The sequence below is a fragment of the Gymnodraco acuticeps genome, unplaced genomic scaffold (assembly GCF_902827175.1).
Source record: "Gymnodraco acuticeps unplaced genomic scaffold, fGymAcu1.1, whole genome shotgun sequence".
Taxonomy (NCBI): domain Eukaryota; kingdom Metazoa; phylum Chordata; class Actinopteri; order Perciformes; family Bathydraconidae; genus Gymnodraco; species Gymnodraco acuticeps.
The window spans coordinates 795,781-823,701 of NW_022990334.1; the positions used below are offsets into that span (position 1 = coordinate 795,781).

General features: G+C 41.6%; 1 protein-coding gene across 1 annotated transcript; it reads right to left on the reverse strand.

Moving 5' to 3' along the window:
- Window positions 1-462: 462 nt before the first annotated feature.
- Window positions 463-15,230, reverse strand: LOC117550745 (endothelin receptor type B-like). The gene is made up of 8 exons (XM_034223268.1): window positions 15,034-15,230; window positions 6,866-7,413; window positions 5,432-5,544; window positions 4,368-4,572; window positions 3,605-3,754; window positions 2,471-2,604; window positions 2,270-2,378; window positions 463-2,189 (listed from the first exon to the last, which is right to left on the reverse strand). The coding sequence occupies exons 2-8, from the start codon at window positions 7,286-7,288 to the stop codon at window positions 2,049-2,051; spliced, it is 1,275 nt and encodes a 424-aa protein (XP_034079159.1). The 5' UTR covers window positions 7,289-7,413; window positions 15,034-15,230; the 3' UTR covers window positions 463-2,048.
- Window positions 15,231-27,921: the final 12,691 nt, after the last annotated feature.

Sequence of the window (27,921 nt, forward strand, 5' to 3'; positions counted from 1 at the left end):
CAACTTTTTATTTCCCCTCTTTTGTTTTATCTTCTATTTTGAGATGTTTATATTGTATAATTGTTTTCTTCTACTCTTTTTTTATTTTGTAATTATGTGCAATACTTTGTTTCACATGCTGCTGCAACAAACGTTTTGTGTTGTTTTCCCAATTTGGGATCAATAAAGTTGATCTTATCTTATCTTAACCAACTATAAAGCGTATTTTTGTAAAGGTAAAAGTGCTATTATCAATGTAGTACAAATTAGATAACGTTTCTTTTTAAAACACTGAAGTATGTCTGCTTATAAAATGTTGGATTCCTGTTACTTTTATTTGTATTTTCATACAATTGATTTTTTGAAACAAGAACCATTTTTCAAAATGAAAAAATGGTGATGCTGCCCCATTGCAGTAACTATAGGGGTCCCGTCCCCCCTGTTGAAGAACCACGATTTAGTAAAAACCTCAGACAACATAAATGCTATAAAATAATATTTATTACAGCATACTCCAACAAATAGGTACGGTATAAATGTAATTTAAAACACCGGGGCATATATTCACATTACATCAATCTTCAACCTGAAATTACTTCAGTTTCTATAATATAGAGAGGGTCACAGAGCTGCTCAGACCTCCATCTCTATCCTAAAGCAGCGCAGAGATGGCACACACACTCATGAGTTCATGAGACACATGATCAGCTGATTTGAGCTTTCCATGGACATATTTTCACATTTAATTATAGATTATATTAAAAAAGAGTTGAAAATGCTTCAGTGTGAACAAACACCTTGTCTGGTTATCAGCACGTTTAAAAAAAAGCCACATTCCCTCTTTAGTCTGATATTTAAAACTATAAGAGGATTACATTATAGTCATCTTTTGTTTGTATCATAAGTGACTTACTGGTAATGTTGAAGACGGTTTGAATTTGCTTACGATGATTTCAAAATGGTTATTTCATGATGTGCTGGTATCACAAGATTTGTCACAAGTACAGCTAGATACAGATGTCCTGAAGGTAATCGTAAAATATCAGGAACACATGTATCTTTCAGTTCTGCAGCCTACATAATACATTTCTCACTATGAGCTCCTTTGATGAAAATCATGTTGGTTAAACAATGGATTACTAGGATTAAATTCAATGCAAAAACATTTATCTAAATAACTTCTATAAACTTTACACAGTGACCAGAAACTTCTTGAACACATCCAGCTACAAGATGTATTTTTTCCTTCCTAAATCTTTTTAAATGGGTCAAGTTTAGGATATGCTTTCCGCAAGCAGCTCTCAGATGTCCTTTCCAGCAGCTACGGGAAACCGAAATAACAAATGACCACCTCACGTTAAACAATATCCACGTGTTTCGTAATACTTTCTTATAAAAATAGAAGCTACATTATAATAAAGGACGGGTTAAGACTTTATACACAGTGGAAAACGCGTACAACAGCTTGAATAATGCAATAATAAGAGTCCTTATAAATGATCTCCTCTGTGTGGCATGATTGGAGTCATCTGGTGTTTATTGTCAGCGTTCAAAGACAACAGCTGCTCTCTGCATGATTTCAGGCATCGATGACTTCCAGATAAAAGATTTCCGACGTTTGGCTCCCCACATGACAGCGGGGCCCTTTTCACTATGATGTCACCGGGCAGCATGGGATCGGTTCAGCGGCTTTTCAGATAATCAGCGTTTGATTGTGTTTATTATTGCAGAGGCACCGTTGTGTATGTAAAAAGAACAGTTTCCCTTCACTGTGAGGTATTAAAGCTTCAGTATTGCAGCTGTTATTCAGACATAAGGCAGGGTATAATCATAGGTCTGCTTGTAAATAATCCTGTACCTACATTTACATGCGGCTTTAATAAACATTCTATATAAATGTAGCGACTTCAGTCCTCTATAACAGCCACAGATTTAAGACATCATATGTTTTGGCAGCCTGATCAGGTACAGTCCTGTTTCCTCCTCCCTCCTTCCTTCAGTGATTCCTTCTCCGTTTCCTCCGGGAGCCGATGGGAACACGAGGTATGGCAGGATATGTGTGTGTGTGTTTATGAAGAGCTTGTGTATTTCTGACTGGAGCGGGAGCTGGAGCGGTCCAGCCCGTTCCCGTGACAAGAGCCCTTCCAGCGCCCCCCCGAGCCTCGTTCGTCCAGAGGAGATGTCCTGTAGCACCAGCAGCACAGGCAAGACTGCGGGACAAAGAACACACAGTCATCAATCTGTACATTCTATATATACAATGTGTAGTGCCATTTTAGTAGCCTCTTACCTGGAAGCAGTTTTTAAACTTCTGGCTGACAAAGTAGAGGGCGATGGGGTTAATGCAGGAGTTTAAGGAAGCCATGTTGATGCCGATGTAATCCATCACTAACAAGAAGCTGTCGGGTGGGAAAAGTGCAATGTTTCAAGTGAGGAATACAGGAAGTCGCAGAGCGGAGAGCAGAGGGTGACGTTGGCAGTGTCGTCTTACCTGAGCAGCTCACAGCGGTTGGGGTCATTTTCGTCATAAATAGTTTTCTTCAGGATGCGACTCAGATGGAGAGGCAGCCAGCAGAGAGCGAAGATCAGCACGAGGCAGAACACCGTCTTCGCTACTTCCCTCCGCTACACACGCACACACACACACACACACACACACACACACACACACACACACACACACACACACACACACACACACACACACACACACACACACACACACACACACACACACACACACACACACACACACACACACCACACACACACACACACACACACACACACACACACACACACACACACACACACACACACCACACACCACACACACACACACACACACACACACACAGTTGACTTTAAGTATGAATTAAGCTTTTTCCACAGAAAACCCAAGAATAGCTTGATTATAAAAGCAACATTTCTGATTACAATGTAAATCGTTTCTTTTTTTCTATTTCAAATACATTTAATGAATTAGTTTGAAGTGTGAAGGTTTGCTGGTTTTCATTTAAAATCATTGTAATTTTATTGAATGTAGCTGTATTTCTTTTTATGTAATACAAATGATCAGCACATTCATTGAGAATTAAAATAATTCTTTGGTATTTGTTCATGACCTCTATCTCAAAGTACTACAACAGTAAAATCCTGCTTTTGAAGTTCAATTAATCTACTGATATAAAGTGAATTGTATGACAGTCAAAGTAGACATTGTCCTGCCTTGAATGGTTTACTATAAATACTTTTCCTGATTATACTTACACACTTTTACTAAAGTAAGATTTTCAAACCACTTGTGACAGACTACAACATAAGTAACTTTACCTCATTCAATGCTTTATTGTCATTAGCACAGTAGCTACAGTTTAGATATGGCAATAAACAACGTAAGGCTCCTCCAACATGCAACATGAATATATAGGACATAAAACAGATAAAACCAATGCAAATAGTGCAAGAAATAACAGAATGGAAATACAATAGTGCAAGAGAATGTTGCAAGATGAGCAAGTAAATACAAATGAAATAGCAGAATAGTCTTTATACACGTAAATGGAATACGATATATAGATAAATAAATAGCAAGATGCAAACAGATGAATGTTTCTGGATGTACCTGTTTCATGTGGTCGTTGAGTGCGATGCGCATGCCTTTCTTGCGACTGAGCATCTCGCAGGACATGAGGGTGTAGAAGACTCCTGTGCAGGCCAGGGGGAAGCAGAAGTAGAAGCCAAACAGCCACCAGTCCTTCATGTCGTGGTAGAGCTGGAAAAATGTTCACAGGTCCACACGGTTGGAGATTGCATTTCATGCTATGCCATCAAGAAACAAAGACATGTAGTATTGTAAAGAACTGGGCACTGACCCCCCGAGACATGGGTTAATTAGACTTGGTAGAGACACGCTGAATTAGTTACAGACTTGTTTTGGTTTGAAATAAATTCTTCCTTTTGTATTTATTTTGCCCTTGTGGAAGATTTAATTGAAAGAATTTAAGACATTTCCTCAATTAAGTCCAAATACCATCTTTTCAACATATTTCACCAGCTCAGGCTGAATTATGCATTATAGCTCATTTCATCAAGCGGAATTCACTGATTTGAATAGTCACATGAAAAGACATTGCAGCAATATCCTCTATTTCCACCCTGTCCTGCATTTCCCCCAGACCCATCTGGTTTAAATAAACTTTAAGTACCCACATATTGGAAATATCTTCCCAATGTTGTGATGTTGCTGTTCAGATGCTGCTTGTGCTTAAAAGTAAAATCAGAGAGATCTCAATCAGTGTGCAGGATTTTCAGCACATGTTGGAAAACAGTAAACAATTCCTCATTCTGTGGAAGGCAACATGGAAGTTTATTGAGTTTTTTTCTACCTTCATGAAGCTGCCGGTCTGTTCTGGGTGCAGCAGACACACGCGCAGCTTGTTGCCTCTGTATGGTATCTCCAGCATGTCGAAGGCCAGCGCCTCAGGGACCGCCAGTGCCACGGCAACGAGCCAGATCAGCGTCACCTCCACCGCTTTCCACAGAGGGATGCCCATCCCCTTCACCCTGCTCCATGACGTCACGGCGTGGTAGCTGTACACAAACACAGACAGCTGCTTTCAGAACTACCCGGTACACATTGGTTAGGTTCTGGTTTGACACCAACAATGGCCACATAGTTCTAAGGTGGCAACCAGATGTTGAAGTTGTTTCCACTTCCTATCATAGTTTAGACACAATGTCTCTTACAAACCACGAAATATTTATATTATCGCTATGAAGAAATGGAATCCATCTCTTTGTTTGTTTTCAAAACGATTGATGTTGATTCCACAGCCAAGGACTAGTATCACTTGACGGCCATGATTATTTTTATTGGCTTTTTGCGTGCATGGATAGTAGACTGGAATGACCTGGTCCGCTGTGTTAAGGATCCAGCCTTAAAACACGGGTCGCCCAAACTACCATGAGATCTACCAGGGTGCATCCAGTCCTATCTTATAAACATAAACATGTCCATTTCTATATATATATATGTACATTTGAGTCCTATCTTATTGCTTCAAGTCTGTGGTCTTGGTCTTGGTATGCGTCAAGTCTTTTTCAAAACTGTCCTTAAAACTCACATGGAAGAAATCAGTTAGTATTATAGAGAGTGACCAAGTTCCTTCTAAGAGTAGGCCATGGTAGATGATGAATGAGTTAAACATATACATATCTCTGAGGAGGCAGGGGTTTGTGTAACTGAAGGTAAATGTTACTTTTTTCTAGAAATACTTGACTTGGACTTCCAGCTAATGGCAGGGTATTGTCCTGGATGTCAGTACAACTGAAATCTTTGTTACTGGTTTGGAACAGTAACAAGATCTCTAGGTTTAACAGCTGTCATTCAACATCTCAATGTAATTGCTTGCTGATGTTTGTTGTGTGATTGTGTTGGTAATGTACTCACCGGTCGATACTGAGGGCACACAGGCTGAGGACGGTGATTCCAACTGAAGCTTTCTGGATAAACGGCATCAGCTTACAGACGTACACGCCAAACGGCCAGTCCTCGGCTATTAGCTGCAGAGAATAATGGAGGCAGACAGTGAGGAAAGGGGGGCTGTGGAGCAGTGGGTTAGTGCGTTGGTGTTCAGATCAGGAAAGCACAGGTTCAAACCCCACTGCATGTCGTTGTGTCCCTGGGCAAGACACTTCACCCTAAATTTGTCCTGTGGGGATTGCCCACAGTATTGAGCATGTAAGTCGCTTTGGATAAAAGCGTCTAACAAGTGACATGTATTGAAAGATTTTATGATAAGAGGTGTCCCCCGTGCAAACACATGGACAGACATCTTTGAGGTTCATGTAGGGGCCCTGTCTTCCTAGTGTCAGTATTACCAAGGCAGCTCGCCAAAGTCAACATTTCCTCCCCACAGTTAATGTCCTAAGGGTAATCAAATCAGTTCAGGACAATATATTTGACAGCAAACCAGTCAAATGTTGTCAGCCACTACGAGATTTAGAATTATGTCATTAGCAACGCTTGGTTGTACAACTTTTAAGTTTTAAAACCAAGTCTGTTATCAATACAGCAGATCCTGCTCCTTGTTTGAAATATTATGAATGTACTCTAGTCATATTTGGGTTGTCACAAATACATAAAATATAATCAGTAACATGACTCAAAGTGACTGTTTTTCAGATTTGTCTGGATAAAATACAGCACCACATTCCAGCTAAATTCACTTGAAAGTCAATTATTCATCAGATTTGGAGGATAAAACAAGTTTCACATGTTGTTTTCTCCTTTTTTTGTAACTTCTTGCTGGCGCACGTTTGTGGTTACAGTATATCTTGAACATTTGGCAGTGACAGCATTTAGACCAAAGCGCACTGGATCTTTTCAGGTCACACACACGAGTTAGGAAAGGACCAGGATCTGCTTTGATTTAGTTTTTTGATTGAAGTGGTCAAATGAAAGTCAAGTGTGCAGAGTCTTTACTTAAAAAAAGGAAATGAACAAAACCACACAAAACACCTTAAATACAGGGACACACTACAGCAATACACTCTTAAATAAACCTTGGCTAACCACAGAATGTGCCAAGAAAGCTGTCGTAAACGGTCCCCTCGTAACTGTGAAAGTGCAGTGAAGGAAATTACTTTAGATTAAAGTCTTATCAAATTAGACACAGACCAAGCGACGCTTTGCAATACGTTAGAATCATTTGAAGTTTTAATTTTGCGTGAAATGCCTGAATTGTTGCATCAAGATGTTAAGTCACCTGCCTCTTCTCATTTAAAAGTGAATAAATACATGTAATGGCTCGATTCAACCATCAAATGATATGATCAGTTCCAAAATCAAACCTGGCAACAATCAAGGGATACATGTGGTTACCTTAAACACATTGATGGGGATGGCGATGATGATGTAAAGCAGGTCTCCCAGAGCCAGGCTGCCAATCAGGACATTGGGTCCATTCCTCATGCACTTGTTCTTATAAATGATCCGGAGCAGTGTGGAGTTGCCGATGATCCCCACCACAAAGATCAGGCAGGACACGATGGTGTTCACATACTTGAAGGCTTGCTTTATCTCCGTGGGATTTACGCACATGGGGGGGAAGGAGCCCTGTGGACGGCCCTGCTGGGGGGGCTGAAGCGGGACGGAGGCGTTGCTCTTGGAGGGTTCTGAAGCCTCCGGGCCCCACACGGTGTCCCGGACCAACCGGGACGCCCCGACCTGGGCGACCATCAGGAAACACAGAAGAACGGCAACAGCCCTCATCTTCTCACTCACGCACACAACACTCTCGCTCATTCAAAGGCACTCGACGTACTGAAAATACACACTTAAAGGACCTCACACAGACATGCTCACACACATGCACACATCGGGCCTTGCTCTGGTCCGGGAGTGTGGGTTTGAATCCGAGCTTGTTTGACCTGCAGAAACGTAAGGAAATGCACAGGTTAAACACAGCAATAGTGTTGTGTATTTCATTCCAATGGGTGAATTGGTATGACATTTTTATTTATTTTACACACGTTCATTATCTCCTGAGGATGAATCCATCTGGTTTCGTCAATCCCTTTATTTGTATAGTGCCACCAGCATTTCAAATTGTTCACTTACCCAGTGAAATATCTTTAATTCTACTAAATAGAATGTCACAAAATCTTGTAAAAATGTTCATGATCCCCAAAGGAGGAATCTTACTAGCTTTTGTGATCCCCTTCTACTACTACTAGACAGAATGTCACACATTGGGTAAAGATATTCATGATGTCAAAAGAATAAATCAAGATGGCTTTGGTGATCCGCTGACTGTTTCTCTTGAACCACCATTATTCTCTTGAGGGCAAAGGTCTCCACATCTATGGAAAAATAGCCATGAAAGTTGGAGCGCAGATTCATGGTCCCCTCAGGATAAATGTTAACTTCCCTTGGTGTTTCATCTCCTGTCATTATCAGATACACTTTTTCTCTTGAACAAAAACTGGTTCACACATTTCTGCAGAATAATCACATTCTGATCATCTTCAGTTGTACTTTGGGTTTAGTGGGTATAAATATAATAAATGTTGCATGCAAGAACATTAAACATCAAGGAGATGTTCCAGTCTCTGGCTCAACGCACTGCAGTGTAGCTACCAAAGCCGCTAATTGTTAGGAACCTTGACTCAATAGCTTGGAGTAGTGATGGCAGTTTGACACTGAAGCTTCGAACGGAGCTTCAACCCTGGACTTCCTATTCCATAGAAGCAGTGCTACGAAGCTTGCTTCAAATCACGTGACATATGACGTCCAAAGCAGCAACTGCTTCAAATCACGTGACATGTGACGTCCGAAGCAGCAACTGCTTCATTTCCTGAATGAATCACTTGACTGGTTCACGGTCCATTCACGCGATTCAATGCACTGCCTCGTCTCGATTCTGATAGGTTGAAACAGTTTCAAACTTGAGTGCTTCAACACTTTATGACCGCTCTAAACAATGCACAATGTGTGGGTTGTTGTCGTAGTTTTTTGTTGTTGGTATTGCATTTGATATCATTATAGAGCAAGCCAGGAAGTAAGATAGGTCGTTCTGGCTCGGGAAACACTTCGAAATGTGGAGAAGTTGTGAACAAAAAGACAATTATCAGTAATATAAAAAAAGTTAAATATTTGAAGCAATAGATAGCCCAGTGGGTACAGCCGGCAGCCCGAATGCGGCGATGTCCTCCGCGCAGCTGGTTCAAATCCCGGAATGGACGTATTTTAATCATTGCTTTTCAAAGGCCCTCTCCGCCCAAAAACATGTCTAGCACTCTCTAGTCTCTTCTCAATAACCCAATACACACAATTATCAATCTTTAATTGCAAATAGAACATGATATTCAGTCTTAGTGTGTGTGTGTGTGCATCGAATATTTTTCAAGGCAAAGATACATTAAACCCACTGCAGCCTTGCACTTCGCCAGGAGAGGTCGCTGTAACTGAAGCTTCGAGAAATGAACCTATTTCCGACACAATTGTCCAAGTGGTTCGACGCTTCATTCAAAGCTTCATTTTGCCATCACTAACTTGGAGGACTCAAATGCACAACCCAGAGACAAAAAATGTTTGAAGAAAAATAATCTTCGCAAAAAACAAAATCACTCTTTTAGAGGAAATAAGAAACTGACAAAAGTAAAGCGGTCTCATGGAGGAAAAAAGGCAAAACACTGAATCTCTTTAAGCAATGGCTGGGATCTGGCTTCTTGGGACAATGAACAAGACGAACCGACAACTAACAAGGGGAGACAGGACAATATATACATAAGGTAAGTGGGCACAGGTGGAAACAATCAGGGGCGGGGCAGACACTGACGATGGCGGGAAAAGGAACCAGAGCAGGAAGTAAAGGGACCTGGAACAAGCCCCCAGGAAGTGCGCCGGAGTCTGATGAGAATATTCGTGCTGGTCAAACGGCGGTACTACACTTCCTTTAGGTTGCTGAGCCCGGAAACACTTTTTCCCATTGACTTACATTGGGAAAGAGTGGTCTGTAACTCGTTGGATAATTTTTTTAAAACTAAATAAACAACCCAGTATGAACACTTGTGTAGCCCTTATTAAAAACATTCGTTCCTCAAGTTGTAAAAATGTGCTAATAACGTTATTCTGAGAGTTATTTCCCTCTGCATTATGAACGCGCATTTAACCCACGGGACCGCGCCGCCCGGCACGTTCATGTTACGTGTTCAGTACTACATGAGTTTCTCTTTTGGATGCACAATAACAACGGACCATATCGCCTTACTGCCATCCCACGGAGCTGTAATAATGGATATATTGCACATGTTTGCTGTAATTCATCATTTGTAAAATATTATACTACATGGGCTGTATGATGTAAATGTTGTACCGTAAATGTTGTATTAAATAAAGTTAATATTACCGACGTAGATTAACGTTCCTGTAGCTTCTTATTGCACTTGCAATTGTTTTAGTTACTTGTGGGCTACTTAACATGAATAATCACAGTTACTATCCTTTTACTCCATCACATTTCAAAAATAAATAGGCTATTGTTATTTTAACTCCACCACAGTAATCCATCATCAGCTTTACTTTTTAGATAAAGTTTTAACTCACAATTGATCATAACAGGCTTCAACATATACATTTGTATATATTACCAAGTGGTTTCATGTACAACCCACACAAGTATCATGCTAAATGAAGCTCTGTTGCTTGGATATCACTAGATCCTGATGTCAGCGTAATATAAAAGTACATAACGATTGATGTATAACTTAGCATAATTTACTAGCTAGCTGCTAACTGCCGCCTCGTTAATATAAATCCAGTACCATGCTGTCATGAACGCGCGGTGCTGTTACGTGTACGCAAATTCACGTGCTTAATGTGAACGAGCCTTTTGGGCGGCGTGGTTAAAGTTGCGCATGCTCTATGAGTGCACATACGGGTACTTCTCAGGCATGCCGGGTAATCTGTGACGTTTCGCTCTCTCAAAAGTTGGGCCATTTTGTCATCATGCGCTAATGAGCAACTCTCATAGGAATGAATGAGGCCCCGCCTCCCACGCTGTATCCAGTTCTTATTATACATCCATGACCTGGAATGAGACAAGGTGAGCACAAAATAAAACAGGAAGTGGAACATAAACTAAACTAACATGAACATGACGAACACAAATATGACAAAACTTAACATAATTGACGGGACACTACACTAATCTCTGTAGACTTGTTGTCCTGTTTATTTTTCTAACTGGATTTATTAACAGGGTTTATAATAAAGCAAGGAGGCTTATAAGGGATTTGTTCACAACGGAAAAACATCTGAATAATGTAAAAGAATATTTTAGTGAAGTGGAAAAGTCTTCTTAGGGCAGAAAGGGGTGAAATTACCAGAAAGAGTATAGGGGCCGTGGAACATTAAACAGACAAATGGAATCATGATAACTGAGGTTATAAGTTAGACGAGGAGCAGCTGTGTAAGTGTGTGTGTGTGTATGTGTGTGTGTGTATGTGTGTGTGTGTGTGTGTGTGTGTGTATGTGTGTGTGTGTGTGTGTGTGTGTGTGTGGTGTGTGTGTGTGTGTGTGTGTGTGTGTGTGTATGTGTGTGTGTGTGTGTGTGTGTGTGTGTGTGTGTGTGTGTGTGTGTGTGTGTGTGTGTGTGTGGATGATACTAGCTTTATCTCACAAAGTAGCCTAGCTGGGCTTCAAGCATTTCAAAGATCATGTGTACCCCCCAAAATGTCAGCGTGCCCTTGGGCGTCTCTGGGAATAAATGGGCTGATTGACGATTAACACACACACACACACACACACACACACACACACACACACACACACACACACACACACACACACACACACACACACACACACACACACACACACACACACACACACACAATCTCTTGACACCATGGTTTGGAAAGGGGACAAATGCTTTACTTGTTAATGAGCACATCTAGGAATGTGCTTAAACTTAATGAACCCAACTTGCACTCCATACAAACACAGTACTAACACACCCCCTCAAACCCAACTCACACACTCAAAGGCACAAAGTCAGATGGACACACTCACACACATATCACAAGGAATCAGTTTTGAACATTCTCGTCTTCACTTGTCCTCCATCATCTGAATTATGCGTTTGTGTTTTATAACATGGACCCTCATTAGGCCATGTCATAGCGTGCCTGTCTGATCAAATTGGAAAGCTGAGTCTTAACCATACTGATCCTCTTAATCTAATAAAGTCTACTTTCAAAATCATCTCCGACCTTTAGTTCTGCTGGCTTCACTTCTTAGAAAATAAAGAGGTGGAAAGTTGGCAACCAGCCAGGCAGAAGTGGATGGGGAAATTAGTTGTCAAAATACTTTGGGTTTGGGTGTGGGAAGAGGGGACGTTAAGACGAGCATGAAACAATAGGAAATGTTATTTAAAAAGTACAAAGAAAAACAGGAACAGAATGGCCAGAAAAAAAGTCAGGTTTGAGATTAATGTGTTTGGACAACAGGAGGAAAAAGGAAAGCACAGGAAATAAAAAGCCACAAGAGGGGAAAGAGTTAGAGGTGAGTTACTCTGCCTAAGAGGACAGGATTCATACGAGTGAACTGAAGGCACTAAAAGACAGATGTGAAGAGGGATCTATTTTAAAAAAATTAATTATATTTATATAAATAAAATAAATTCAGTAGAAAAATGCATTATGTAATTTTGAGCCAAGGCTTTTGAAAGAAATGGCCTCAGGGCATTTCAATGTTTTGTGTCCGTGTCTGGATCAATTGATGGAGTTATAGAGTAATCAGGTAAAACATAACTAACAACTTTATAAGTCTATAACACCTGACTATTTCCTGTACCAGATTTAACGCATGCGGTCATCTATTTAGTCGCAGTAGTACTCAGATACAAGTAGCACTTGTTAAAGTACGACATTGCAAGTAAAAGTCCTGTATTTAAAATAAGTAAATGTACATAACTATTATCATTCTGTGTACTGATTTAGTTGAAAATGAGGAAAGTAGTAAATACTGATGCAACACTTAAGATTTGAACTAATGCAGTTTACAAGTTTACTACAGTGGTTCCATATCTAGGGGTCGTGCCCCTCCAAAGGGTCACAAGATAAATCAGTGGGGTCATGAGTTTTGGACTTATCTCTAATAACCTCTTAGACATCGTTTCCCCAGGTGTGTCCACACAGCAGCTTTGACCAAATCTTGAAAATCCTGGAGCTGGGCGTGTCTGACAGCTTGGGGATTTCGCGACCAACAACCAATCACATGAATATCACATGAATATCCCGCCCCCGACATACAAAGCAAAAAAACCCGGTTCTTCTACACTATTGTCAAATAGGAAGGGCTATGATGAACATTTATTTTTTGAACATTTTGAACATTTATGAGATTAATGTTTATGGTGCTATTTTATGCTACATTCCATGCTGGCTAATGATACTGTCTATGCTTGCTAGCAACGAAGTAAACTAGCAACGAAGTAAACTGGATATAAAATCCCCAAACAAGCGAAAACCTACCAGTTTCCCCCACAGCCTCTGCCACCTCCCCCCATGCCTGGTTCCTCCGGTTTGTATCCCGGTAAGTAAATAGGGACTGGTCATAAAGAACCGGGTGATTTGCTACCGCAATAACTAACTTCTCCTCCATTTTTGTGGAATATAGAAATGAACTGCGGGTCTGGTTCTCCCAGCTTGCACGCGGTTTGATTGGCTAGCGCTTGAACTGTCAGATTTGCATAAACGGATCTGATTGGCTGTCGCTTCCAGCTCAGCCTCAAAAGTTGAACATTGTTCAACTTTGGAATCCTGAACATCCTGGAAATCCTGGAAATCTTCACCTCGCCCCCCCACAATGCAGTTCGGCGACAAGCGAGGGAAAGTGACGTCTTCCCCATTCAAAGTCAATGGGCGGAGACGCGCTGGAAGCGGTGGACAAATCGCCAAAAGCTGCTGTGTGGACGGGCCGTAAGCGTCTACGTGACTTAACTCAAACACTTATTTAGATGACATATATTTGTGAAAAGTAATTTTGGTGAATATATAGATGTCTGGTTTTCTAAAGCAAAGTCAGAAATGCAGTAGAACGGAAGTTTAAAGTAGAATAACAAAAATTCTACAGTATTGATTAAACATACTTCGTTTTCAGGGTTATATTTGGTTGTTTAAACACTCATCACAGATACAACTCAGGACAGGACAACTATATTCTTGGACAATAATGCAATATACTAATCCAGTTTACCATTTTTTCCCCTGATCAACTGATTATGTCATGGTTCTAAGCTTGTCGATTTTGGTGTTGTATTGACATTGCATGCGTTTCTGTTATTTCCCCCCCCTCTGTCTCCGGTTTGGCTTAACAAGAATGGTCAAAACAGAAATGCTGCATGCAACCCACTAAACATGGCATCGCAATGCTGTTTTATACAGATGGTAGAGCGTTACTCGAAACAAGACATACAAGCTCCACTGCATCCTAAATACAAGGTAATACAAGTGTATAGCCTCATTTTCGAAAGTGATAAATATGTTTTTTCTGCCAGTTTCCTGGAGGTAGGTGTTTTGCTCTGTAAAACCAGATCCAATAAAAAGCCAGTGAACTAGACATGGTTCATTCTTTTGGTTTGAATATGTTATTGTGAGTGCAACAATAGGTACATCCATCATGTCCACCCATCACGCTGCATGAGGCCCCCGGACAGAGCTGCTCGTCGTGCTTATCATACTTTTATAAGAATGTAGTCGTTATATGATCATGCGCCTAACTGCATGAAAATTATCTTCAACACATCGGGTTACACAACAGCATCAGTTAATGACAAATAATAAATTCCTTAAGCATTAATGTGCTGTAATGTGATGTTCAGTCACTTCATACATTCATAATACAATCAGAAAATAATATTTCTGATTGAAGATACTGCTTTTATTTTACAGAAGCTGAGCAGATGAATGACTCTGAAAAGAACAGTTATATTGCTGTAATGTATGAAATAACTGTGAATTAACAGCATTTATTCACAGTCTATTAACTGTGAAGAAACCACATAAAGACACAGTGACTTTATCATGTGTTAATGCATTATTTTATGCATTCAATCTTAATGAAGGATAATGCATTAGTTTAACTTTTCTTTGATACTTTTTATTACGGATTTAATGATATGCCATGTGCAAAACAAACAAACAATTTGAAATGCAAACTTGTAAAAGAAAATGTGAAATGATTCACAAAGCTATAATAAATAGTATAAATTCATTTAAATATAAATAAATAATTACATAATATAAACCCTAGCTAAATCATATTTAGCACAATAAATGAAATCACAAAAACACCAGATATTAAATACATTTTTCCAAACAAATCTAAGTTGTATTCATTGCGCCACTTCAGTTCAGCTCATCAAAAGAGGCGCAGTAACTAAAGTCATGTGGCCACTTCTGCGCCAAGTGCGCAGCCAAACCCCTCCTTGACCACTTACCCTCTGCGTTTAGATTAAATCGAGTTTTTAATTCATGTAAACTCACCTCGGTGTTGTGGAGTGGTCAAGACCAAAGTTTCCCGAGAAATATTCCAGCAGAGTTCCACTAAATGTGCCTGATGGTCAGGGAATAATTACGATTTGTTCGCTGAGTTCCAGCAGTGAAAGATGTGTGTCCAGCTGCGCGTGAAGTCGCTCCGCTCCTCGCTCCGGCTGCGCTCGCTCTGACGCACGGGGGCACCGCGAGGGGCTTTATTCACGAGCCGGGAGGCTGCAGAGACAGCCAATCACCGGGCAGACACGAGCATCCTTCCCTCTGCTGCCAGGACGAAACTAACGCTAACGAAAAATAGTTTTTGTTGCCATATTTTCCTGAAAATTAGCAATGCTTCCTCAATAACACTATTTTTCCGTGTTTTATAACTAAGACTTGTTGGTTATGGGCTGAGGACGTGTAGCTACAGTTTAGATGAAAGATAAGTTGTCCTCTCTGGTGTGCCCTAAATCCATTGTCATGGGAATGGTGAAGCCCCCAGGGTTTTCCTTTGCAGGACCTCACCAAACACAAGATGCACACACTCCCTGGCATCTGCCTCCTCACAGCATACTTGAACGACCCCGTGCTCAGTGAGATGTACATTTTCATTAAGTTTCATCGGGAAAAAACGCATTTTTCAACACATATCTGATATTGGCACTGGTCAATTTTGAATGTTTGGGCTTTATCCTGCTTACAGAAAATCCATTTTGGGAATTCATTTTCCTAATTTTGTTCATTTGCATCTAGATTTCTCCTAAATCCACCAAGACCAATATCTCAGAATATCATTCTACTATTTTTAAAAGACTTTATTCTTTACAACATGGACATTTCTTATGGCTGTTGGTAGTTTTGGTTTGGTTTTATGGCGTGATACATTTGATTCTAATACGCAAACAAAATTAAACCAGACTTTAAAACCTGGCTCTTTCCTATCGTACATGTATCTGCTTGCATACAATGTTTTTAGCAGTGTGTTTCTAGCAAGTGTGTGTGTGTGTGTGTGTGTGTCACAAGAACTGAGCAATAACATGTTGTTTTGACCACCTGAAAGGGGTACACGCACACACACACACACACACACACACACACACACACACACACACACACACCACACACACACACACACACACACACACACACACACACACACACACACACCACACACACACACACACACACACACACACACACACACCAAACAAAGGCCCTTTCTGTGGAGTCTGTTTAATGACACTCATCCGCTGCACTATTTTGGGCGGGCGCGACTATTCCTGGCGCATCATTATTGTTTTAGCACAGCCTGACGTTATTAAATCATTAACAGGCATTTTCACCATTATTCACATGTTACACGCACATGCAGACCTCTCCTCTGCTCCTGTGTGTGTTTGTGTGTGTTTGGGAAGATGACGTGCTGTTGTCCCTGTGCTCTGTAGTCTACGTGTTCTTGACAACAGGACACAGTTGGACAGTCACTGTCAACCTCTTACTGACCCGTAAACATTTTTCATCCTCTGTCTCAGAAAACTCAGTTTGAACACTGCAGCATGAGTCTGGATGTCGTTTAATTTGGCATATTACTCTCAATGAATATAAGAAAGCATTGCGTAAAGCGAGAGCAGCTTCATTAATAGATGAGAATAAGAATAATGCAAGATTTATTTTCAGCACTGACAGAGAGCCACAGCTCAATTGAGCCTTCTATTCCCATAGCACTCAGTAGTAATGATTTTATGTGCTTTTTTAATGATAAAATTGTTACTCTTAGAAACAAAATTAATGACCTCTTGCCTTTGACCAGTATAGTGTTATCAACAGCTCCCGGAAACATAAGTTCTAATATTACACTAGATAGTAAACTAGAATGCTTTTCAGCCATAAACCTTGAACAATTGAATTAAATGATTCTCTCTTCTAAACCATCAACGTGCATGTTAGACCCAATTCCAACTAAGCTGTTAAAATAAGTTTATCCATGAATTAGCACTTCTTTATTAAATATTATGAATATGTCTTTATTATCAGGCTATGTTCCACAATCATTCAAAGTAGCAGTGATAAAACCGCTTCTTAAAAAGCACAACCTCGGTTTTCCGGTTGGACGAACATGTGAGGGCTGCGTTGTCTCGTTCTCCCACGATTTTACTTTCTACATTTAATTTAAAACCACCGAAGTTGAGTTAAACCCGTATTGTGTGAACATAATTTGGACTATAAATCAGAACAAGCCGATGTGATGCCGAAACCTGCGTTGAAAACGGAGACGAAACAGGCAAAAAAGACCGAAACTGCTGTCTCAAGTGCAAGTGGAGTTGCTGGCGCGGACATGGCTAGCATAATTAGCCTGCTTGAAGAGCACAGAGCTAGCATTTCAGCTGATTTCAAAGCTGCCTTTGCGGTACTGGAGGCGAAGCTGAACCAAACGCAGACCACAGTAGCAGAACATGGGGAACAAATAGACTCTCTTGAGACCAATGCCAATCTGCAAGATCAGCGACTCCGTATACTCGAGGAGAAGTGTGCGGTATTAGCAGATAGCAATGCTAAGCTAGCTGCGAAGACCGCAGATCTGGAAGGTCGGAGCCGCAGAAATAACATTAGAATCATTGGACTTCCTGAGTCTATTGAGGGACCCCGGCCTACACCTTCTTTTCTGAATTTTTGGTGGAGCTGCTAGGCAATGAAACTCTCTCATCCCCTCCAGAGCTGGACCGTGCACACAGAGCGCCGGCTGCTAGGCCGCAGCCAGGGACGAGACCGCGACCTGTGATATTGCGGCTGCATCGCTACCAAGTAAAGGACCTGATTGTCCGGGAGGCCCGCAAGAGACGAGGGGATCTCCGCTACCGTGGGACACCAGTGCAGATCTACGAGGACTTCACACAGGAGGTTCTCGAACAGCGGGCGAAATACCGAGACATCATGTCAAAGCTGTACAACCTAGGCCTCAGACCGGCTTCTTCTGTTCCCTGCTCGCCTGCAGATCACACTTGGGAAGTGGGGCTAAGAAAGGTTCCCCTCGCCCCTGGAGGCTGTAGCCTTTGCAGCTGGCTATGAACGCGAGCCGGCTAACTAACCACTGATGTTGTGCTAGGCTAGTGGTGGCTGAGCTAAGCTAGGCTAGGCTAGGCTAAAACCCGCGCTGGCGCTGCATTGATGGTGGACTGGGTACGTTACAACCGTTTATGTTGGGACACAATTGATTGTATAATCTAACGTTACCTAGCCATGACAGCGCACAATGCGACATGTTGTCTACATTTATTTTTTGTATGATTACATTTGTATATTTACACTATATACCCCGGGGTGTTTTTGCACTTTTTCGAATGTCCTTGTTAACTCATGCTGTTCACAATTGTTTCTGGGCACTTTACAGCCGTCGTTCTGTTGGGACGTCATTTCTTTTATAACTAACGTTGCTCGGCCAAGTCAGCAGACGATGTGACATGTTTACATCTATTTTAATTTAATTTAATTGTTTTCATTTTTGTATTTACACTATACCCGGGATGTTCTTGCACTTTTGCAATGTTCTTGTTAACATTTGCTGTTCACAATTGTTACACTTACTAAGGAGGTTGTATCTGCATGATGTGGGTACTGAGACACCTTGAAGAAGGAGAGATGATTCAGGTAGGGAAGTTATTGCCAATTTCATTGGCAGATGGAGCTCAGGGGGGGGGGAGGGAGGGGGTCTAGGGCATGGGAGGAGGTGGGAAGGAGTAGAGGATGGGAGGGAGAGGGTGGGGCATTTATCTTGATGGGGCTACAGGTTTCCATTTGTTTGAGGGTAGCTTGTTCAATTACATTCTGTTTTGTCATCTTTAGTACACTGTTCTCTCCATTTTTAGTTGTGGATGTTCTAAGGCTGATCTTACACCTTCGATGCTGTATGCAGTGTCATGGCTAATATAACTGGTACAGGGACTGGTGGTGGACAGGCGGTCAGGATACTCTCTTTGAACACTGGTGGGTTGAATGCTTCGGTGAAACGCACAAAGATTATGACACATCTTAAAAACCTGAAGGCGGATATAATGTTTATACAAGAGACTAGGGCTGTGCGATTATGGCAAAAATCATAATCACGATTATTTGGTCAATAATTGATATCACGATTATTTTGACGATTATTCATTGACCATTTATTGAACTTTAAAACAAATAATATTTTACCAATAAACAAGATCAATAAATGTGTTGGAGCGCACTTCCAAAACCATACTAAACATATATTAATATGATAAATAAAAATAAATTAGACCAAAAATAAATGAAATCAAATATGTTGCAGTGCACTGTCACAACCTACTGAACACTCCTTAACATATAGCCAACATGTTGGTAAAACATATTCAACATATTCCACTCAGTTAAACGTTGAAGGCTGGCCAACCGTCATGGTCCAGAAGTAACAGGTAATACATGTTGAACTACAATTTAAGACCAAATAAAAATGTTTTGGCCACCATGACAAATGCTGGTAGGGCTGCTGTCATCTCTTAAAGATTTTTGCAAGAAACACCAGCCTGTTTACATGCTCTGGTTTCAGAGATGAGCGCAGGCAGGTGACAATATTGCCACCTGTACTGAAGACCCTCTCTGAAGAGGTACTTGTGGCAGTGCTGCCACATATGACACAGGAAAAAAAGAAAAGACTCTGAAGAACCCTTTCTTTGCCATTATATAAAAATAGTGTTGCTACAAAAGTATAAATTAGGCTTACTAATAAGACAACTCAGATCTGAAGCTACACAGTAATCTGCTGCAGCAACAGTGCAATAATAAAGACAACATTAATAGAATCAAACCCATTTTTTGTTGCATTTTATTAGAGTATAAAAAGAAATGCCTTTAACATAGGATGCAAGCAACACTAGTTTCTGAACTGATAGACTATAATCAATTTAAACAGAACAGATCTTAATGTTTGCATTCTTATACCATTTTGTACAATAATTATCATGAATAAATTCAAACAAACTAAAACTTACAGCAGATTAATAACGGTATCTAAATTGAGTTTTTATTATATCAAAAACCTGTTGAAATGCTGCTGTTATTTTACTGTCCCACAAAGCGCGTCGCAGCCTCCAGGAAAGCTTATTTCACAACTTCGCCGTCTTCGAAAGACTTCATGTGTTTCGCAAGAAACGTGACTGACACGATAAGATGCTATGGTAGCAGCCTTGCTCTTGTTGTTGGGGCCGGGTGAAAATGGACTGCTGTGCATTTAGCTGTCCTTTCAGGCCCCTCCCCTTTTGGAGCGTAGGGCAGAATTAGGAGGGAATTCCGTCTCGCAGCGTTTGTGCACTGTTTTGAAATGCCGCTCCTAAATTACCCTTCTTCGATAAAGCCACGCTCGCATTGCAGATGAGACAGATGGACTTTGAATTGGAATAGATACAAAATAATCATCCTCCCACTTGGAGTGAAAATTATATATTTTGGGGCTTTTTTGCTTCTGCCATAATTGCGGTCTTGTGTGTGTGCGGACTGTCACTCCTGTTGACCATCCATGCTGTTGACACGGACAACGTCAGCGAACTAGTGCACTGCTCACCAGCCACGCCCGGACACGTGGGGTGAGGCCGGCCAATCACAAAGCTTTGATGCGTTCAAGTGCATTATTCTGGCACGGGAACATTATGTTACAGGACATTAACGATAAAACAGAATATTGTTGTTCTATTTTTAGACACATCTCGCGATCGACTGGGAATCTCCCCGCGACCCTTCTTTTTAACTAGTTGCTGCTCTTGTTCTGACATCTTCGCTTGCGCTGAACACTCACAACACATGTCACTTCCACGTGGCCGAGTGGGCTTTTAGGGAGGGGCGAAAGCGCACCCTGCAAAATAATCGTATTTTGTCAATTATGCTGTTTTCCTAATCGTCGCAAGCCATAATCGTAATCGCGATAAAAATACGATTAATTGCACAGCCCTACAAGAGACACATCTCTGTAAATCTGATCAGCGAAAGCTGAATAGGCCGTGGATTGGACAAATGTTTCATTCACAATTTAACCTAAAGACAAGGGGCACAGCCATTTTAATTCGGAAAAAAGTAAATTTCACCCCTACTAATACAATTTTAGATCCAAATGGACGTTACGTCATCATTTCTGGTACTCTCTATCAGAAGCCGGTCATCTTAGTTTCTGTGTATGCTCCCAATTGGGATGATCATAATTTTGTGAAATCGCTATTCTCCACCATCCCCAATTTGAATTCCCATCTATTGATACTGGGAGGAGATATGAATTGTGTTATAGACCCAACACTAGACAGATCTAGTTCCAGAACTGTGGCGCCCTCTAAAACGGCACATACTCTCTCTGCTTTTATGGACCACTATGGCTACCGTCGACCCGTGGAGATTTTTACACCCCTCGGCTAGGCAATACTCTTTATTTTCCCATGCACATCGTTCATACTCTCGCATAGATTATTTTATTGTGATAAAACATTTATTCGTCGATTGTCTCCGTTCAATACTCACCGAATAACTGTATCAGATCATTCAACTGTGATCCTGGACCTTCACTTTGATCATAAGCCTAAGGAATTTAGATTCTGGCGTCTTGACCCTCTTTTACTTTCTGATGCGCCTTTTGTGAGTGTATTTCGGAATCAATTGCATTCTTCTGTGAGACCAACCAAAATGAAGAGACCTCTGCGTCCCTACTCTGGGAAACCCTTAAAGCTTTTCTTAGGGGTAAGATCATCTCGCATACGTCTCATGTTAATAAACTTCGTAGAGCACGCCAAAGAGAACTGGAAGAATCTATCATTAATCTAGACAACCAACTATTTTCCACTCAATCACCTGATCTATCTAAAGAACGGATGGGGCTCCAAACAGAACTTGACCTTCTCCTAACAAGAGAGGCTGAACGACTCCTTCTACACTCACGAGGGTCTATATATGAACATGGCGATAAAGCTGGCCGTCTCCTGGCCCACCAACTAAAGGCTAGGGTGGCCTCGAACCAAATCACCCAGATACGGGACGGGTTGGGCTCTCTCACTTCTGACCCGGGAGAGATTAATAACATCTTTAAAACCTACTACTCTCGTCTCTACACGTCTGAATCCCCTGATAACGAAGATCAGCTACATACATTTTTGGATAAATTGGATATGCCCAAGATTTCGACTAACGACCAACAGACACTAGATGCCAACCTGCAGCTTGCTGAGATTAAAGAGGCAATACAGTCCATGAATAGTGGCAAATCACCGGGACCTGACGGATACCCGGTAGAATTCTACAAAAAATTCTCAAATCAACTTTCCCCATTATTATTAGATATGTTTAATTCGTCGTACGTCCAAGGCTCACTGCTGCCTACCCTTATGCAAGCCTCTATCTCTCTGATCTTTAAGAAGGGTAAGGACCCGTTGAGCTGTGCATCATATCGCCCAATCTCGCTCCTGTCTGTAGATGTGAAAATACTTGCGAAGATTTTTGCTCGCCGGTTGGAATCTATTATACCCTCCATCATTTCGGAAGATCAGACAGGATTCATAGGGGGGGAGGCACTCCTTCACAAATGTCCGAAGACTTCTCAGCGTCATCCACAGCCCGCCTTCTCCTGCTGAACCGGAGGTTGTCATATCTCTTGATGCTGAGAAGGCCTTCGACAGGGTTGAGTGGGCCTATCTGTTTTCTGTCCTTCAACAGCTGGGCTTTGGTCCAGGCCTCGTCTCCTGGGTTAGACTTCTGTACTCTTCTCCTCACTCCTCTGTATGTACGAACACCCAGCGCTCCAAATTCTTTCCTCTTTTTCGCGGGACGCGTCAGGGGTGTCCGCTCTCCCCACTACTATTTGCAATTGCTATCGAGCCATTGTCGTTTGCTCTAAAAGCAGAGAGAGGAATTAAGGGGATTCAGAGAGGGGATATCGAACACAGGGTCTCGTTATATGCTGACGACCTCCTTCTGTATGTGCGCGATCCTATAGCTAGTACTCCACACATTCTCTCACTTTTGACCACTTTTGGTTCATTTTCAGGATACAAATTAAACATCCAAAAGAGTGAATGTTTCCCTATCAACCAATTGGCTACAGAATTACCTCCGTTGTCGTTGCCTTTTAGAATATCCAACTCAGGGTTTAAATATCTGGGCATTGCAATCACACAGTCTTTTAGTGCGCTACGGGAACAAAATCTTACTGTCCTGACGGCAACAGTCAATCTGACCTGCAAGAGGTGGGGCCATCTGGCACTCTCTTTAGCAGGAAGAGTTCAGACAATAAAAATGAATGTACTGCCCAGATATCTATACATGTTCCAATGCCTACCTATTTTTTTGCCTAAATCTTTTTTCACTGCTATTGATAATATTATTTCCTCATTTATTTGGGCTGGTAAACATGCAAGAGCTAGTAGACCATTACTGCAGAGGGACAGGTTCCTGGGTGGGCTTGGTTTACCTAACCTTATGGGTTACTACTGGGCCACAAACACACACAAGATCATGCTCTGGTTCACTTCACCCCAGAGTGACTGGTGTCTTGTGGAGGCCAACTCATGTCGATCCACGTCACTTCAAGCCCTCGCGTGTAGCACTCTGCCCCTTTCTCCCTCACAATTCACATCTAACCCCGTTGTAATTGGCACTTTAAAGATCTGGGCACAAGTTAGACGTCACTTTGGTTGGCTTACTCTTCCTCAAGCAACTCCTGTCTGTAACAACCATCTATTTTTACCAGCCACAATTGACCCCCGATTTTCTCACTTGAAGAGGGAAGGCCTCCGCTGCATAGGGGAGTTATACATTGATAGCCTGTTTGCCAGTTTTGACCAACTACGGGTTGCCTTTAATCTAAGAGGATCTGATTTCTTTAGATACTTTCAACTAAGGGATTTTGCTAAGACCCACTCTCCACAATTCCCTCAATCCCTGCCTCCCAGTGGAGTGGATCTTGTACTTTGAGCAAGAACTTTGTCTAGGCGCCATGTCTCTTATTTTTATGATCTTTTTTCTCCGGTTGATGAATCTGCCATTAACAAGATTAGAACTAATTGGGAAAAGGAACTACAGTTCACCTTCTCTGATGACTTTTGGAAGAAGGCCCTGAGAGCCGTTAACTCATCCTCCAGTTGCGCTAGACTCAGCCTAATACAGTTTAAAGTTCTCCATAGACTACATTATAGCAAGGCTAAGCTCTCCAGGATTTATCCAGATAGATTGGATGACCGGTGTGATAGATGCTCCCAGGCCCCCTGCGACCTGACTCACATGTTCTGGTCGTGCCCTAAATTATCTAGCTTCTGGCAATCTTTCTTCGAATGTATTTCTGAAATTGTAGGTCTAAAAATCTCTCCATCCCCTCATGTAGCTATTTTCGGTAGGCCCCCAGATGAAATCAACATTACAAACACTCAAACCAATGTCATGGCCTTTACCTCCTTGATTGCTCGTAGGAAAATCCTTCTTTTGTGGAAATCTCCTTTACCTCTCTCTTTTCAAATGTGGCTGAGTGATACTATGTCTCTTCTAAAGTTGGAAAAAATTAAGTTTACTCTCCGGGGTTCCTCAGATAAGTTTTACGCTCATTGGAGGCCACTGATCAGCTATGTAGACCGTCTTCCCCCTGATATGGTGTCGCTGTAGGGATTCTCCCTTTATTTATCCGTCTATAATTCTGATATGATTACTCCCCTGTCCACCACATAGGCAGCCCATGTGACATCCCTGGATATGTGTTAGTATGTATGTATGTATGTATATGTATATTATTGTATCTATCATTTTGTATTGTATTGATGTACTGTTGCCTCAGTGCTCCGGGAGAGGGGTGGTTGGGATGGGGCGGGGTTAAGGGAAAGTGAGTAAGGGTTCTTTTGGGAGGGAAAAAATGAAAATGCCTTAATTGCTGTAATACAATTCACTGTTACACTTTCTTTTCTTTTTTTACATGTGAATAAAAATATTTAAAAAAAAAAAAAAAAAGCACAACCTCGATCCAGAGGTTTTAGCCAATTATAGACCTATTTCTAATCTTCCATTCCTCTCAAAAATTCTTGAGAAAGCAGTCGCAGAGACAGCTCTGGTTAAAGTCACAAATGACCTTCTCATAGCCTCAGACAAAGGACTTGTCTCTATTCTTGTCTTGCTCGATCTCAGTGCTGCATTTGATACTATCGACCATGATATCCTATTGCAAAGACTAGAGCACTTAGTTGGCATACAGGGAACTGCTTTAGGCTGGTTTAGGTCCTATCTATCTGAACGCTCTCAGTTTGTACGTGTCAACGATGAATCTTCCACGCAAACCAAAGTGAGCCATGGAGTGCCAAAGGGCTCAGTGCTCGGACCTATTTGTTCACACTATGCTTCCGCTAGGCAATATTATAAGGAATCATTCTGTAAATTTCCATTGTTATGCGGATGATACTCAACTATATTTATCCATCAAGCCTGATGAATCCAATCATCTAAATAAAATTCAAGACTGCCTGTCACGGAGGTGATCTCTGAGCCCATAGATCTCGGCCTCTGTTACGGGTTGTGTAGCTTCATTGTTGTTGATTGTGTCCACCTGGTGCCCTGTGTTGTCTCCTCCCCCCTCACCTGTGTCTTCTTGATTGATTAGTGTGTGTGTATTTAGGCTCTGTTTTCCCTGTCAGTGGACAGGTAGTGTGTGGGAGATCCTTGTGGCTGCTGACTGTGTTCAGGGAGGACAGTCATATTGAGGCTGGTGACTATGTGCACATGAGAAATAAATGCCCACACCGGGTTATATTTGAACTCTCTGCCTCTGCCTCCTTGCTTGGTCGGGCCACTCACTTGGCCCAAAGAATCTACCAAACAAACTATCTAAAGATATACTAACTATGGATGGCCTTAATTTGGCCTCCAGTGAGACTGTAAGGAATCTTGGTGTTATATTTGATCAGGATTTATCCTTTAACGCCCACATAAAATCAATTTCAAGGACCACCTACTTCCATCTACGTAACATTGCAAAAATCAGGCATATCTTGCCTCAAAACGATGCAGAGAAACTAGTCCATGCATTTGTTACTTCAAGGCTGGATTATTGTAACTCCTTATTATCAGGGTGTACCAAGAAGTCAGTCAAGTCGCTTCAGCTGATTCAAAATGCTGCAGCTCGTGTACTAACCAGAGTTAGGAAAAGGGACCACATTACTCCTGTTCTGGCTGCCTTACACTGGCTCCCTATAGAACACAGGATAGAATTTAAAATTCTTCTTCTCGCCTACAAAGCCCTTAATGGGCAGGCGCCATCTTACCTTAAATAACTCATTATACCCTACTGTCCTACTAGGACATTGCGTTCCAAGAATGCAGGGTTGTTGGTTGTTCCTAGAGTCTCTAAAAGTACAATGGGAGCCAGAGCCTTTTCTTATCAAGCTCCACATTTGTGGAATCAGCTTCCAGTTTGGGTTCGGGCGGCAGACACCCTATCCGTTTTTAAGAGTATGATTAAGACCTTCCTTTTTGATAAAGCTTATAGTTGATAAAATAATCTAATAAGAGTGCATTGACAGACACGTTGTGCCTCTTCACCTATACATATTAGTTATTACTCTTTTTCCTTACTGATGGTATGTAATTTGGTTGTGTGTGTAGACGGTGGAAGCAGGGAGAGGCATATACGTGCCTTGATCCCTGCCGAGTCGATGCACAACTGTTGATTGGTGTCAGTGCCAAAACAACTTTTTAGGAGCAATGTGCTCATGGTATAGATGTGGCGCATACATCTTAGTTCCTACCTTTTTCCCTCAATCTATCCTAAGGGAGTGCATGTACACGTTAGTTTTGCTGCTATAGGCTTAGACTGTCGGGGGACACCACGTCTGTCCGTCCTGGGAGAGGGATCCCTCCTCTGTTGCTCTCCCTGAGGTTACTCCCATTTTTCCCTTTAAACTGTGGGTTTTCTCCGGAAGTTTTTCCCTGTACGATGTGAGGGTCTAAGGACAGAGGGTGTCGTATTGTCATTCTGATATTCTGTACAAACTGTGAAGTCCACTGAGACAAATGTAACATTTGAGATATTGGGTTATATAAATAAACATTGATTGATTGATTGATGTGAGGTACCTCCAAATGTTTGAAACTTGAACAAAGACTGACGGAAGGAGATGAACCATCAGAGATGATCGCACTTTGTGTCTTTAAAGCAGGGCTGCAACCTTAGAAATCAGAAACCCTTTATTTGTCCCAGAAGTGTGACATTTACACCGTTACAGCAAAGCAGTAGATGGAAATCAAACATCCAGCATCGGAAAAAGCATTAGCATTATAAGAGTAAGTGAGCATATCAAAGTAATAAATAAGAAGTCAGTAATAATCATTTTTTGTCCTGATCCATATATGTACTTCTCGGAGACTTCAACCTCCAGACAGAGAAGATATCTGAATTCATATTTATTTTAACCGCCTTTGCTTTCTCACTGTCTCCATCCAACTCATAAAGCTGGCAATGTCCTTGATCTCATATTCTCAAGGAACTGCACTACTTCTAACCTCTCTGTAAACCCGCTTCACACCTCAGATCACTTTTTCATTTCATTCCATTCTCTCTACCCCTTTCCAAACATAACAAACTAATTCTTCTCATGCTGCACCTGTCCGCCGTAACCTTCGTAACCTCCCTCTCTACTCTTACCTCATCGGTGCTCTCAGCCCGCCCTTCATCTGACTCGTTCCAACTCCTGCCTCCAAACTCTGCTGCAGAAACTCTCTTCTGGACTCTCTCATCCTCTCTGAACTCTCTCTGTCCTCTCACATCTCGGCAGGCTCGTCAGTCCCCTCCTACTCCCTGGCTAAATGACTCACTGCGTGCTAATAAAACCATCCTTCGGGCAGCTGAGCGGAAATGGTGGAAATCCAAACACCCTGATAACC

What these genes read in the sequence shown, in the direction of transcription:
- LOC117550745 (XM_034223268.1), bottom strand. Translation starts at nt 7,288, where the DNA reads ATGAGCGAGAGTGTTGTGTGCGTGAGTGAGAAGATGAGGGCTGTTGCC. An exon ending in AGACCGGCAGCTTCATGAAG is followed by an intron (nt 3,755 to 4,367) that starts GTAGAAAAAAAC and finishes ACATTTTTCCAG; the next exon opens with CTCTACCACGACATGAAGGA. An exon ending in AGTTTAAAAACTGCTTCCAG is followed by an intron (nt 2,190 to 2,269) that starts GTAAGAGGCTAC and finishes TTTGTCCCGCAG; the next exon opens with TCTTGCCTGTGCTGCTGGTG.